Source organism: Hakea prostrata, chromosome 1 (genome assembly GCF_041222555.1).
Source record: "Hakea prostrata isolate BN-2017 chromosome 1, UWA_Hpros_2, whole genome shotgun sequence".
NCBI classification, from domain to species: domain Eukaryota; kingdom Viridiplantae; phylum Streptophyta; class Magnoliopsida; order Proteales; family Proteaceae; genus Hakea; species Hakea prostrata.
This window is the reverse complement of record NC_142600.1, coordinates 64949699-64966158: the sequence shown is the minus strand read 5'-3', so window position 1 is coordinate 64966158 and position 16460 is coordinate 64949699. Positions and strand designations below refer to the sequence as shown.

The window sequence follows — 16460 nt, the reverse complement described above, 5'->3', positions numbered from 1 at the left end:
TAGTTTACTAAATGAGCATTCTTCAAGCACTTATGTTTCGGACGATTACACTTTTCACCAAGGCACTGGTGTCCGAACTTATATACGTAGAATTTCGATGTCCGAGGTAAAAGAAGCTTTAAGGAGGATGAAACTCGCAAGACACAAGGTCCTGATGAAATCCCAATTGAAGTATGGAAGAGCTTAGGAACCCATGGACTAGTTTGGTTGACTAAGTTGTTTAATAAGATTATGAGCACGGGGAAAATGCCGGATGATTGGAGGAGAAGTGTTGTGGTTCCAATTTACAAAAATAAAGGAGATATTCAAAGTTGTAATAACTATAGAGGCATTAAATTGATGAGCCATACGATGAAATTATGGGAGAGAATAATTGAAACCCGGTTGAGACACTTAACTACGATTACGGAGAACCAATTTGGGTTTATGCCGGGAAGATCTACAACGGAGGCTATTTACTTAATTAGGAGACTTATGGAAAGGTATAGAAAATGTAGGAAAGACCTTCATATGGTATTTATTGACCTAGAAAAAGCTTATGATAGAGTCCCTAGAGCGTTAATTTGGCAAGTACTAGAGAAAAGAAGTGTTGCAAGTAAATATGTAGATATAGTTAAGGATATGTATGATGGTTCGGTGACTAGTGTTAGAACGTGGGGGGACAAAGTAAGGAATTCCCGATAACAGTTGGCTACATCAAGGGTCAACTTTAAGCCCATATCTATTTGCACTGGTAATGGATGAATTAACCAAAGACATTCAAGATGAGGTCCCCCGTGTATGCTTTTGCGGATGATATTGTGTTGATTGATGAGACCCAAGTGGGGATTAATACCAAATTAGAATCATGGAGAGTAGCTTTGGAATCAAAAGGCTTTAAACTTAGTAGATCAAGACAGAATATCTAGTTTGTAACTTTAGTCATGATCGGGCAGATGATGAAGTGGTGATACTTGACGATAAAGAGATTCCTCGAGTGATTGTTTTAGGTACCTAGGTTCAATCATAAGTAAAAGAGGTGATTTAGAAGATGAGGTTTCCCAAAGAATTAAAATAGGGTGGATGAAGTGGAGAGGTGCATCCGGGTCTTATGTGATCGGCGTATTCCATTAAAGCTTAAAGGAAAATTTTATAGGACCGTTGTCCGACCAGCTATGATGTCGGTGCGAGTGTTGGGCTGTTAAAAAGAATCATATAGATAAACTCGAGTGTAGCAGAAATGAGAATGCTAAGATGGATGAGTGGCAAAACTAGGATGGATAAGATAAGAAACGATCATATTAGAGTTGGTCTGGGAGTTGCTCCCATAAGTGATAAGCTTAGAGAAAGTCGTTTGAGGTGGCACGGCCACGTTCAACGGAGACCTATAAATGCTCCTGTTCGGAGAAGTCATATAATCCATATTGAAGGAACTAGAAGAGCTAGGGGTAGACCTAAGATAACCTTAGGAGAAGTGGTGAGAAAGGATATGTATAGCTTAGGCCTTGTATCTAGCATGGCCTTGAACAGAACTGATTGGAGGGCAAGAATCCATGTAGCCGACCCCATTTAGTTGGGAAAAGGCTTATTGTTTTTTTTTTTTTTTTGTTTTTTTTCACAAAAGACTACTACAAATTCAAATAGGTATAATCAAATGTTAAATGACTCATTATATCTTAGACTGAATCATAAATAACTAATACTAAAGTAGAACATAGAAAGACAATCTGCCCTTGTAACTTAAGTTGGGCCGAATATACATAATTAGATGAGTTACCCCACCCACCCAAAAAAAAAAAAAAACTATTTCATACTTGGCCTAAGCACTAAACTTGGGTCCATCAAATTGGCCCATGACCACATAAACCTGCTGAGCAAAGGCCCAACACCCATGTGTATCAACCCTATGTTGGTTTCAAAAGTTGGCCAATTTGATGCTTGACCTGCATCATATCTGCTCAATAAGGCCTAGAATCTTTTTGCATGCTACTTTAATGACCTCTACTCATTTTCAGTTGAGTGCCATGTAGTTAGTTTCTCCATATTTGTCTTTTAATTGTATTTCCCTTCTTTATGCTTGTTTAATGCATCAAATCCCTGCAGAGTATCCGATCATAGCATCAATCTCAGATTTGTTCTTTTAATTATGTTTTGCAATTATTATGACGGTTACTTCTTGAAGTTTTGGCTAACTCTGGATTCTTCAGGTCCGTGATTTGAAGGAGAGTGATCGGGAGCTAAAGTTATTTCTAGAAATGTATAGGCGTGAATCCATTGGTTCCAGGTTAGAATAAATTTGACAATTAAATATCTTGTTATTTGAAGTTTCCTATCCAAGACTCCCATTGAATGTAGTCTTTAACATTATTAATTTTCTGCCAACTATTGCTCTTCCTCTTTCCTGGTCAATTGTTTTTTGTGATGACCTGGAACCTTTATTTTCTTTCTTATTTAGCTTAAATGTAATCATTTTTCTGTTCTAAAAAAAGGACATGTAGCTAAATTAGAGATAATAATTAAATGATACACAATATGCACTTGCTTAGAAACTAGGCAGTGTTAAATACTTATTTTTACCTTTTTTTCTTTGGCATGTTTGATCATAGACCTGTTTTTAGTCCTTTAGCATGAGAAATGATTCAGGTTATCTGTCTGTGTTGATATACCATTAGCAATGGTGATTACTGTGGCCAATTTATCCTGCAGAATTACATTAGGTATTCTGCTTTAGGATTGTGATGCATTGAGTTGATTTCTTCTTCTCTTTGATGCAGTATTCTGTATTTATTTTTAATGCAGGGATTTCTTAGAGGCTAAGGATCTAGAGTATAAGGCCTGGGCGCATGTTCAAAGTCTTAAATCTTCTCTTGATGAACACAATTTGGAACTACGTGTCAAAGCAGCAAATGAAGCTGAAGCCATATCTCAACAGAGGCTGGCTGCAGCGGAAGCTGAGATTGCTGACCTAAGACAGAGGTCGGAAGCTTCTGGAAGGTTGGTTTCTTCATCTTCTCTTGACTTGTCTGTGGTAAATAGGCTTCCACATCATCTATTACATGTTCAGTGACTCTCTTGGACATGTTCACTGTAAATATGTCTACAATTGAATAACTGTTTTTCGTAATTGCTCAACCAGAGATATATCTAAACTTACAGAGACACTAAAATCAAAGCATGAGGAAGGTGAAGCATATCTTTCAGAGATAGAGGTTAGTTCTCATTTCTCCTTTTTGAATTTTGAATGTGTTTTTCTGTTCTGCACTCCAGGGGGAAATAAACAGTTAAGTTTGGATTCTTTGCAGTCTATTGGTCAGGCGTATGAAGATATGCAAACTCAAAACCAACACTTGCTACAACAGATCACTGAGAGAGATGATTACAACATTAAGGTGATAATTTCTTTCAATTCAAGGAGGAATCCCCTCCCCCCTCTACTAGTTATGTGTTGCAATTTCTCTACTCTTATTGTCACCATATCTAGTTGTTCTTACCTTTGGGCATCTGTGCTGGTTATGGAGCCAGACAACCTTGATCCCAGATTAGTAAATCAAAGATCAGATCATCTGCTTCCGAGTTACAGGTCTGAATTGTTCTCTTGATGAACAAATTCGAAAATATCTTCTGATTTCTGTAAACCTGCATTGGTGAAAAAAGACAAGAAATTTAGGGTTTTTTTTTTTGGGGGGGGGTTGTTTGATTCAGATTGTGAGAACTACTCATGAACAGTGGAGCAAAAAAAAAAATAAAATCCTAAATCTAAACTCTAGGTAGCTTCAGTAACTCAAACAAGGACTTTAAAATACTTGCCTGTTATTCTTGCAAAACTCTTTTTTGAAAGTCTGCTACATTTCCTAATGACCTCATTAGTATTTAAAATATTTATTTTTGTATTCTCCTATAGCTTTATAATTAAGCCTTTGCAAACAAAACCCAAAAATCTATGAACCCATACCCCATAGACATTAAAATAACATAAAATTTTGGATTAGGCCAGCATTAGCTGGTTTCAACAACAACAACAACAACAACAACAAGCCTTGTCCCAACTAAATGGGGTCGGCTACATGGATTCTTGCCCTCCAATCAGTTCTGTTCGAGGCCATGCTAGATACAAGGCCTAAGCTATACATATCCTTTCTCACCACTTCTCCTAAGGTTATCTTAGGTCTACCTCTAGCTCTTCTAGTTCCTTCAATATGGATTATATCACATCTCCATACAGGAACATTTATAGGTCTCCATTGAACGTGGCCGTGCCACCTCAAACGACTTTCTCTAAGCTTCTCACTTATGGGAGCAACTCCTAGACCAACTCTAATATGATCGTTTCTTATCTTATCCATCCTAATTTTGCCACTCATCCATCTTAGCATCCTCATTTCCCTACATTGAGTTTATCTATATGATTCTTTTTAACAGCCCAACACTCTGCACCGTACATTATAGCTGGTAGAACAACGGTCCTATAAAATTTTCCTTTAAGCTTTAATGGGATATGCCGATCACATAAGACCCCGGACGCACCTCTCCACTTCATCCACCCCATTTTAATTCTTTGGGAAACCTCATCTTCTAAATCACCTCTTTTACTTATGATTGAACCTAGGTACCTAAAACAATCACTCTGAAGAATCTCTTTATCGTCAAGTATCACCACCTCATCATCTGCCCGATCATGACTAAAGTTACAAACTAAATATTCTGTCTTCGATCTATTAAGTTTAAAGCCTTTTGATTCCAAAGCTACTCTCCATGATTCTAATTTGGTATTAATCCCCACTTGGGTCTTATCAATCAACACAATATCATCCACAAAAAGCATACACTAGGGGACCTCATCTTGAATGTCTTTGGTTAATTCATCAATTACCAGTTCAAATAGATATGGGCTTAAAGTTGACCCTTGATGTAGCCCAACTGTTATTGGGAATTCATTACTTTGTCCCCCCACTGTTTTAACACTAGTCACTGAACCATCATACATATCCTTAACTATATCTATATATTTACTTGCAACACTTCTTTTCTCTAGCACTTGCCAAATTAACGCTCTAGGGACTTTATCATAAGCTTTTTCTAGGTCAATAAATACCATATGAAGATCTTTCCTACATTCTTTATACCTTTCCATAAGTCTCCTAATTAAGTAAATAGCCTCCGTTGTAGATCTTCCCGGCATAAACCCAAATTGGTTCTCCGTAACTGTAGTTAAGTGTCTCAAACGGGTTTCAATTATTCTCTCCCATAATTTCATCGTATGGCTCATCAATTTAATGCCCCTATAGTTATTACAACTTTGAATATCTCCTTTATTTTTGTAAATTGGAACCACAACACTTCTCCTCCAATCATCTGGCATTTTCCTTGTGCTCATAATCTTATTAAACAACTTAGTCAACCAAACTAGTCCATGGGTTCCTAAGCTCTTCCATACTTCAATTGGGATTTCATCAGGACCTTGTGTCTTGCCGAGTTTCATCCTCCTTAAAGCTTCTTTTTTCGGACATCGAAATTCTACGTATATAAGTTCGGACATTGGTGCCTTGGTGTAAAGTGTAATCGTCCGAAACATAAGTGCTTGAAGAATGCTCATTTAGTAAACTAGAGAAATAGGTTTCCTATCTTTTCTTAATATCCTCCTCACAAACTAATACTTTACCATCTCCATTTTTAATACATCTAACATGGTCAAGATCTCTACTCTTCCTATCCCTCATCTTAGCTATCTTATAAATAGATTTTCCCCCCTTCCTTTGTGCCCAACTTATTGTATAACTCTTCATACTTCCTTTCCCTTGCTTTTCCCGCAATTTTCTTAGCTTCATTTCTATCCAACCTATACCTTTGAAGATCCTCAACATCCTTAGTTCTTTGCCATGTCTTAAAACTAGCTTTTTTATTCCTAATGGCAGCTTGAACTTCACTATCCCACCACCACGTCTCTCTATAAGAATGGATCTTTCCTTTTGATTCACCTAGAACATCTTTAGCCACCTTCTTAATACACACAGCCATCTCATTCCACATTGCATTGGTATCCCCTTTAAAATCCCATTTTCCTTGTTTGACTACTTCATTAATGAAGGATTTAGAGTACTCTCCTTTCAAATTCCACCATCTTATTCTGGGATAGTTTACCTTGGACCTTTTATGTGTTCTTGGGACTAAGCACATATCCATGACCACAAGTCCATGTTGTGCAGTTAAGCTTTCCCCCAGTATCACCTTGCAATCCTTGCACAACAATCTATCAGTCCTTCTAGTTAGGAAGAAATCTATTTGGCTTCTATGCTGTCCGCTTTTGAAAGTAATTAAATGTTCATCTCTTTTTTTGAAGTAAGTAATTATAATAGATAGATCAAAAGCAGTAGCAAAATCCAAAATTGAAATCCCTTCCTCATTCCTTTCTCCAAAACCATATCCTCCATGAACACTCTCATATCCTCTTTGATCTTTTCCAATATGTCCATTTAAATCACCTCCTATGATAATCTTTTCTCCTTGACGAATTCCTTGCATTAATCCATCCATATTTTCCCAAAATTCTAGCTTTAGACTTTTCATCTAATCCTACATGAGGTGCATATGCACAAATTATATTTATGAACTCTTTCTCCATTACAAGCTTGATAGCAATAATCCTATCACCCACTCTTTTAGCATCCACCACATCATTTTTTAAATCTGTATCCACTATTATACCCACTCCATTTTTATTTGTTTTATCCCCAGTATACCAAAGTTTAAAGTCATCCAACTCTTTTGCTTTTTTACCCCTCTATCTAGTCTCTTGGATGCAAGCTACATTAATTCTTCTTCCTCATAACATCTATCAATTCTAAGCTCTTACCAGTTAAAGATCCTATGTTCCAAGATGCCAATCTAATCCTACGCTTATGGACTAGCTTCTTTACCCGCACTCGTCCACGGCGTGGGAACCCTTGCCTACTTATCACCGCATCCGGGCGCCGATGCGGCACGTCGCTTACAGGGGACGTCCTAGCTAACCCTTGCCCACTTATCACTACACCGGGGCCATAGTGTAGCGCTTCGCTTCTTTTGTCGGGGAACGCCCTAGCATATCTTTTATCATATAAGGTCGAATCCATGAAAAAAGGTTTGGCTAGATTTTTTCCGGTTCCGGCTGCCGACCTAACGCACCAACCCTCCTCCTTTACCCGGGCTTGGGACCGGCAGCAAAACACTGGTGGAGTTCCAGCATTAGCTGGTTTCATCTTGTGAAAACTACTAGGTTGATTTGTCAACGTCTGCTTTGTATGATGTGAAAAAAAATGAAGTTTGCATGAGTACATGTGTGTATTGGTAAACCATTGTGTGTTTAGACACTTGGAGATGGTTGATTGATTTGTGGGAGTGCTATAAAGTTATTATACTATGAATACGAAATTTGTGGTATCACAATCAAAGTACTGTAAATACAAAATTTGTAGTATCATAATTACTCCTGGTGCCTTCACAAGACTGTTTAACTTTGGGATATGTCTCTCTCTCTCTCTGAATCCTGGGTGCTGATGTTGGCATAGATCAATTCTGAAACCTGGACTGGATATTGGATCATTGGGCCTCTTGGTTGGTCGGTCTGTCCCTTTGGACAATTCAAACATCTGATTAGTATATGTTCTACGATATAGTAGTTAACATATTTAGGCCGTGCTTGGTGTGCATTCCCATTATGAGAATGCAAAAATGCATTCTGGAAATGCAGACTTTTACTTTTAGCTATACAGTGATATTTTTGTTGCACACATCTCTGCCTCTAAATCAATATAATCTACCCAAAGTTTTCTTTGACATTTTACCAAACAAATAATGAGCAAATTTTAGTATTGACTGGTTAGTGAAAAAATTCATGGGAATTTCTACTAAAATCTCCAAAAGTACACAACGATGGTTGCCATTGATGTTGTCAGAACCACTGTTTTTCAGGAAAAATGTCATCGATGAATCAAATTCCATCAAAACTGCCAAATACTTGGTAAAATTGTTGTCAGAATTTTTTTAATTGCCGATTAAATCAAGCCTGACTTTGAAACTTGGAGTTACTTCGAAAAAAAATACAATTACAAGGTATCCAGTGGAAAAATATTGCATTCCAGAATGGGCTGTATTATTGATTGTATTCCAAGGATTCATGAATGGAATGTTTACCGAATGGTACTTTTTACTATCCAGAATACCTTCTTGATCGATAAGCATCCCGAGCACTGCCTTTATGTGGAGTATGTCATCTACATGAAGGACAAAGATTTGGTGCTGACCAAGGTTGCAACAGCTAGAAACTGATATATGGTCAAAACAGGATATTTTTGGGTAAAACTCAATATGTGATGACTGATGAGTTTATTGATGCTCCAAAACTTGATTTGGTTGAAAAACTTGAAATTGGTTAAAATTTGGTATTTATTGGTTGTATTATCAAAGTTTCCTAAATATTGTTGAAAATAATTGAAGCCAGTCGAAAGCTGTCAACTTTTTTTTTGGGAGGGGAGGGGCTCCTAAAGATTTTGTTTTAGTTGCCTGTGAAACTGAGAAATCTCTTGCTTGAAGCTGCAGATTTCAACCTAGTTGTTTCGATGATTAATACACAAGCATAATTATTTATGGAATATTTTGTGGCTCAGGTGGTTAAAATCTGTTTAACACTTGTGTATAGAGACCTTTTTAAGTCGAGATAATTTGTTAAACAGTTAGGCTGTCCAACTGACTGACCGAGTTTGGAGGAGCTCTGGGCATATGAACCATAGGCAGTCACAAGCGTAATAAGCTGGGGATGGTCCTCTTGCTGGTTTGAATGGTCCCTGAGAATATTATTTTAAATAGTCAAACTAGTCAAACTGCTCTTCTTCCTTTGATTCCTCCAAAAAAAATTGCTCTTCTTCAGTAGCTTTGCTTTAATTGTTAGATTTTACTGCAGTGCAAAGGTTGTAGTTATCTAATAACCTTTACCAATATCAACAAAACTATCTTCTAGATTTTTTTGGTCATATACGACCTTGTTGCGGCCTGTCCCTCGTTATATGAAATTATATTTATCTTTGACCTTGTGTTCTGGGATTCATTTCTATATTTTATGATTGACCTATTTCAGTCAGCAGAGGTGCTACAGCTCCAAATTCTACATTTCCTGCCTGTATTATGCCAATTCTGATGTCAGTTGCCCTTTACTCCTTAATTTAGCATGGTGGGAATAATTAAGATCCAAATTTCAATTGTTGGAATTGACAATGCAGGGATTTCCAAATCCACTGATCTAAAAATATGCTCGTTTTGAATTGTGGATTTGAAACTGTCTTCTTCCTTTTTTTTTTTTTTTGGGGGGGGGGGGTTGAACAAGTAAATTTCTGATGATTCTTGTTGTCAATGTGATTTGATTGATACTTCTTAACTAATTTGAATGTAGGCATTATAGTGATTACTGGATGACTAGTGTTTACTGCTTACTGCCTATATACATTTTCCACAGAAACCATTTTTTGCATGGGGGGGGGGGGGGGTTGTTCTCTTTGTGCTAATCTTTTGTGTCCGTGCTGCTATGCAATCTGAGAAACCATGTCTCTTAGTTAGAATTTGTATTTATGAGCCACCTGGTCTGGAGAATGTACAGAAGCTGCCCTAACTGGTACTAGTTACCGTCCAACTATTTTGCCTTTCTTGAATGAAACTATTTACTGTTGGATAGACTGAAGTTGCTTCTTGGTGTAACGTCTTATGGGGTTCTGTTTACAAGTACATAGGTTTTTTCCAGCAGCTTTCTGTTTTTCAAAATTTGAGTGCTTCTTTTAGGAATGATTGCCCTAAACTTAAAGTATGGTTGCCTAGACACTTTTTCCCTCTATTTTATCCACTTCTCTTTATGAATCCTTACGTTGTAATATACCTAACATGTTAGAGACTCAGGATCAAGCTATGTCACCATCCTTAAATCCAAAATAAAGCATTGCCTCCCATTGTGAAATCTGTCCACATCTAGTTAGCAGATTATCTTCCTATTAGTGGTTTTAATCATTATTTGAAATATTATCCCAACCTCATGATTTGAAATAGGCTTCAGCTAACCTTTTCATCCTTTCAAATCCCTGAAATATTTATCTGCCTTAAAACGCTAAACCTTCTGACTCTAAGTTAATATTTTGGAGGCATAATCAACATAAGATCTCAATGCTTTGTTTTTGTTTTTTCCTGTGAATTTCCTAGACTCAAGGCGGTATGTCATCTTACAAGTCGTATCCACCCTTGGATGCCCAAATGCTTACATGTATCTCTGTTACCTTTTTCCACTGGTTATGACATGAGTAGCGGCTTGGAATTTTCGCCCAACATACATTCAGATTCAAAACTCAGATGGGTAAATGACAAATTAACCACCGCCACATGATAGCCACATCTGCTTGTCCTCTTTTGGGCACATTTTCTTGTCATTTGAGCTGGCACTGTCATGTGCAATTGAGGCTTTGGGATGCTTTAGGTGGAGAAAGACTTGTATGGCTTAGGAATTGTATGACTTCAAATTGAGTTGTATGGATAGCATGGATCCATCTGGGCAACCCCATTTAGTGAGGTGGGGCTATGTTGTGATTTGATTCTCCAAAACATAGATTTAACTGCTCCTCGAACCTTTGCGACAAACGTTACACCCATTTGTGAAACAGGTGTCTCTATCTTGGTGCAAGTATCCAATTTTTTCTTCCCAATTGTGCTCTTTCAGCTTAAAAGTTCCTCTTACACTATTATGATCCACGCATAATCCCTAGTTCTCCCAAAAGTATCTGTTTTTACTGATTTGACTTCAAGGGTTCTTTTTTCATTTAACATAATTCATTGGCGCATATCCATGATCTATACTAAGATATGGGCTTTCTTCACTTGTTTCATTGACTGTTCATTGACTTCCTCCATTATTTTGCATGGAGTTGACTTGATGTTGTTCATTCTTGTTCCAGCTTGTTTTAGAGGGTGTGAGGGCAAGACAGCTGCAAGATGCTCTACTCATGGAAAAGCAGAACATGGAAAACAGGTTGCTGCAAGCAAAGGCTTCACTGCATTTATATGAGCTGAAGGCTGTGCGTATTGAAGATGAGGTATGACGGATTTTCCTTGTGTTTAGATCATTTTCTCAACATTCAAAACAAAGTGAGCTCTTATTGTCTAAATATATATTTTTTGCAGACGAAAATGTCCTCGGAGCAGGTTCAGAAACTCACAGAAGATCGGCGGCATAGTGCAGCTGTTTTTGAAAATGCCCAAAAGAGATTAGCAGATGTGAGGAAAGAATCTCAGTCTTTTAGAATTTCTTTGGAAGAATCACAATCCAAGGTTGTGAGAAGCCGTGATAGTGTTTCAGAGCTGCAGGCAGAACTTGAGAAAGAGAGGTATGAATCTGATAATGAGGTTCCCTTATGGTCTTCTTGCAGATGTACGGTGTGAAGCTCATATGATTATTATATTACAGGTTTGTTAAGAAAAGAGTGGAAGAAGAATTGGATGTTGTGGCAAGGAAAGGTACACGGCTTAGTGCACATAATGAGGGATCATCTGTGGTGGAAAAGCTTCAGAAAGAAATCAGAGAATATAAGGAGATACTGAAGTGTGGTATCTGTCATGAGAGGCCCAAGGAGGTAGGAATTCAGACTTATGTTACTTGATGATCTTAGACATTTAGAGTTAGCAATGATGGATCCATGCTATGATTGATAATGTTTAGGGGCGCTATATCCATTTTGAAAGCTTTGATGAGAGACAACCTGGTGAAAGGACAATTTGGCTTTTGTTGTTTTGGCAGATTTATGAATCTACCTTGTTGGTCTAAATGTTCCATTGTCATTGTGGTGTTGTTGAAATGCTATACTGCCTGGTGTATCATAATTGCTCAGTAGGACATTTTGTAAAAGGTGCTGTGTGGTTCATAAATTATTGCTGAAGATACCTTTTCAGTTCACCTTCTTTTAAGATTTGTTAGTTGCAATTTTGCTGTGGTTGGCAGCTTTATGGGGATTTCTTGCGTCTTTTCTGGTGCAGATTGAATCTGCACCGACTCTTTGATTCTCTTTTCGTTAGTCATTTTTGCATGGAGTCTTGAGTTTTTTGTCTGTTTATTTGCTTTTGATTGTCTTACTACTGTTGGTACTTCCAGGTTGTCATCACGAAATGCTTCCACCTGTTCTGCAATCCCTGTGTCCAAAAAGTCCTGGAAACTCGCCAGAGAAAATGTCAGTTATGTTCTACCTGTTTTGGGCCCAACGATGTAAGAGCTGTTTACATATGAGCAGAAATGTTTGCAATGTAATGCTTCTCAGAGATTTTTGCCAAACCCATCATGCTCATTTTACAAGATCTGGTTACTGGGTGGCTGCCGTTATCACGTACTACTGTTGAAGGGGAATGGAATGTTTGTAAAAGAAAGGGAGGAGGGGGGGGGGGTGGGGGGGGGGGGGGGAAATTCCACTGCAGGGAATTGGCAGCTTGTCTCCACCCATGGAAAGTCAGCTTCTATTTGTTTGGGCGTGGTTTATAGGTTGTGGATTAGCCACAACAGGACTTTTAATATGTGCATAAAGCCAGTTTTTTGAATTTTACATTCTGGAGCCTTTGGAATGCCATGATTGATTGCTTGCTTGTAGGTCTACCAGAAATCTGCTCCCTTTTTCTCTGGTTTTTGCCCAGAGATCCTTCCAAGGGAAGGGGTGGTCAGTATGGTTAATAAGATTTCTATTGGTGAGCGCTTCCAACTTAGTACAGTCGCATTCTTTATTCCATGTTACTTAAAATTTTGTTGATCATGATCATGATGTGTGGTGTTTATGGTTTTAGCTGCTGCTGATGGATTAGAAAAATTGGATTCTCTAGCTTGTTATATATAATAGTTATAGGTTGGTCAGTTTCATCCTAGTTCATGTAATTCAATTTTGTTGATTAAATCCAAAGTTTTCTTTTGAGGGTAGTCTCATTTAATTTCAATCCTCTTGGGAACCTAACCCGAATATGTCGGAATTATTGTTTTTTTCTTCTTCTTTCTTTTACATCCTGAAGAGACATTTACAGGGACTTTAGGACCTCATAATAAGTATGTTGGACTTGTTGATCCTTCATATTTATTCATTCATTGAGCAGGTGAAGCGGGTTTAGAATATGTGTTTCTTATATACTTGAAAAAAGGATTTTTCTTGTCGACACCATATGTGAAAATTTCCTTCAATGAGAGCAAATTATTACAATTTCTGTGTTAAGGGAAATGTTCAAAAAGAGAAAGAAAGCTTCTATTGTCCTTGTGATGACCCTGTATATGTATGGTCAAAGGGAGGTGTTGGGGGCGGTTAGTCTTTCTTCTTTTTCCTAGAGATGAGTGAGGAACATACGTAGGACTAGCAACTGTGTTGCGAATGCCCTAGTTGGGAAGGCCAAGTCGATTTTGGGCTCGACTATTTGGCCAATTTCCTCTCCTTGATTGAGCTCTTCAGCCGTGGCTTTAGCCCATCCTTAATGAAGTTTTTCTACCCCCCAAAAAAAGTGAGGAACATACGGAATTGATGTCATTCATTCCTAAAGTTAGGAGAGTCGGCAAAGAAATACTTTCTTGATGAGTATTCATTCCTAAGTTAGGAGAGTCGGCAAAGAAATACTTTCTTGATGAGTTGACATCGAGTCGGGATCATCTCCCCTCGGGTAAGCACAAAGTGTTCTCTGATGGCTTCCCGACCACAACAGTAGTGGGGCCCACAAGTGAAAAATACTTTTTGAAAAAAAAACTTAGAATTTTACCTGTGGGTTCCACTGTTTTGTGGTTGGGAAGCGGTAGCGCTACCCCCGATGGGGAGATGATACCGACTCGTTGACATCTAGCCTCAAATTGTCTTATGAAATAAAAGTAATCTAATGGAACTTACGTGATATAAAAATCCACTAGAAATAGAACAAATCAGCTTTTTAATCGGTTTAATATGAACAAAGAATTCAATCACGGTCTGTTCCGATTAAGTATTCCTCAGTTTTTTAGGAAACAAAACCAATCCAGTTTCTGTTTGATATAAGCTTGGATTTAATTTACTGTTAGTGTCATGTCATGGGTTCGATTTTTCTATGGTGAAAGTGTAAAGCTACACTGACGTAACTTTGTAAAAGCACTATGCTAGAGAATTGTAATCAATAAGCAAAGTATAGAAGAAGAGGAAAACAAAAAAAAGAAGCCAATTCTTTGTTTTTTTTTTTTTTGGTGAAATAAAAACTTTAATTAAAAGAGATATTAGTGCTGAGAGCACCTACATATTGTACTATTGTACTATTGCAACTATCTATCTGTGTGACTGCAAAATATGCATACTTTTCAAAAAAAAATTGAAGCATTGGGTTGGGGAAGTCAACATATTTCACATATTTTGTTGTATTAGCTAACTCCATTAACCTTGGTAATTTCTCGAGAGACCATTTCTCTCTTGAGGGCCATGGTTTCTCTCTTGAGGGCCATGGTAAGAGCTTTGTAATTTGATGATGATTGGTCCAAATCTCATCTATCCTTATCCCCTTTCTATCGCTTTATCCATGCCTAACTGTAGGCCAAAAAGCATAGTGTCCAGCGTCCCATTAGCTTTCTTCTTTCCAAAAATGACAGACTGTAGATGTCTCTGCATATCCCAGTGCTCCAACCTGTTACTCATAGCTGCTGGTGAGGAACCCCTGAACATATTAAAATATTTTTGTTAGCTTGCAAAACATGCATACACCAGTTTCCTTCTAAGTCATCTAAAGCAAAGTTATTGACATGTTATTCAGGAATATTTAATAAATCACTATCTTCATTCATTTGTAGCTTCAACACCTTAATCCAGTGGTTCGTGTTGTGTAACACCACAAGTGGATTGGGTGTTTTTTGATTAAACACCCTCTCATTTCTTTCCTTCCAAATGAAATAACAGGTTATTATGAATATCGACATAACCCATTGCACATTGTCTTTACTCAGTTGTTAGAGCATATAGAGACAGTGATTGAGAAGCGATGAATTTTGCCAGTATTCGGTATGTAACCCCAATCTCATTTCTTTTGATTTTTCACATGTCGCACAATCCGCACTCATATTTGACCATTGAGCGAGCTTGGCCCGTACCGGTAATCCTGCATTTAACACCAGCCAAAAAAACACTTTAAATCTCAGGAGTTTCCACATTTGATTCCACCAATTCGCAGATTGATGGTTGTGGGTCCCTAACCTTTGTTTAATTATCTCCTTACAGGCCTGTTTAACTGTAAAATCTCCATTTGGAGAGATTAACGAAGACCACGAAGTCTTCATTATCCGACAGAGAGACATAAAGGATTATCGTAGATAAAGGGTTTGGAAATATCTCCCTGTTCTGATTATGATTTTGGAATGCTTCCGCCATATCAGCTATTGTTGCCTGTCTGGGCCATCTACTGAAATCTTGATTTGTTGTTATGCTTTGTGTATGATGTTGTTCCCATGGATCGAACCAGAAAGATGTACCTCGTCCATTCCCTATCTTCCTTGCCACCATTTTCCTTAGTTGAGGGATAATACTTGCGATACCATTCCATATCCATGAACCCTTTTTTTTTCGAGACCATTGGATCGAAAATGCTTCGATCCTTGAAGTATTTGGCTTTGAGAACCTTCACCCATAATGCTTCCGGGTTATTGATTAATCGCCACCACTGCTTAAGTAACATTGCCGAATTATATTCCTCAATTTTCTTGAAACCCATTTCTCCCATCTCTTTTGGTTGACAAAATTTTCCCCATGAGATGAGATTCCTTTGTTTACTTTTATAGGGTTGCCCATTCCAAATTCTTTGACAGATTGCATCTATTTTTTTGCACGTTGTTTTATGGAATCTTAGACATTGCATCTAATAGAGCCCCATTGATTGGATTGATGCTTGCATTAACACCTCTCTTCCTGCAAATGATATGTTAATTGCCTTCTAGGTTGCCATTTTCTTAGACATTCGATTCACCACCGTCTGCAAAGTCTTGGCTTTCGCCCTGCCCGGAATCATATTTGACCCCAAGTATATTGTTTCTCCTTTAATTTCCTGAACCTTCAGGATTGATAGTAACGTGTTTTTGTAACTCCTAGGAGCATTCCGACTGAAGAATACCCCACTTTTCTCGAAATTAATTTCTTGACTTGTTAGATCGGAGAACAACACTCCTTTTGTATCCGCTTGCAAAATAAAAATGTATCATCTACAAAAAACAGGTTGAGAAATTTCTGGGGCCCCCTCCCAACCTTGATTCCACTTAGTAAATTCAGGGATTTGTATTCATCGAGGAGACGTGAAAGAATCTCCTTTATGAGTAAGAAAAGATAGGGACTAAGAGGACATCCCTATCTAAGCCCTTGTGACCCAGAGAATCAAGAGAAAGGTGAGCCTTTAATCTTGACAAAAAAAGTGGGTGAAGAAATTACCTTAGAGATGAGTTTACACCACATATCATCAAAACCTAA

General features: G+C 37.8%; 1 protein-coding gene across 1 annotated transcript in view; it reads left to right on the top strand.

The window, feature by feature from the left end:
• LOC149029423 (E3 ubiquitin-protein ligase BRE1-like 1) overlaps window positions 1-12409 on the top strand; it is a 37727-nt gene extending 25318 nt beyond the window's left edge. The window contains exons 12-19 of the mRNA XM_089141862.1: window positions 2187-2263; window positions 2779-2973; window positions 3116-3188; window positions 3282-3368; window positions 10941-11078; window positions 11167-11369; window positions 11450-11615; window positions 12131-12409. Of these exons, the coding sequence (XP_088997988.1) occupies window positions 2187-2263; window positions 2779-2973; window positions 3116-3188; window positions 3282-3368; window positions 10941-11078; window positions 11167-11369; window positions 11450-11615; window positions 12131-12262 (1071 nt within the window). The 3' untranslated portion in view covers window positions 12263-12409. The remainder of the gene's footprint in view (window positions 1-2186; window positions 2264-2778; window positions 2974-3115; window positions 3189-3281; window positions 3369-10940; window positions 11079-11166; window positions 11370-11449; window positions 11616-12130) is intronic.
• Window positions 12410-16460: the final 4051 nt, after the last annotated feature.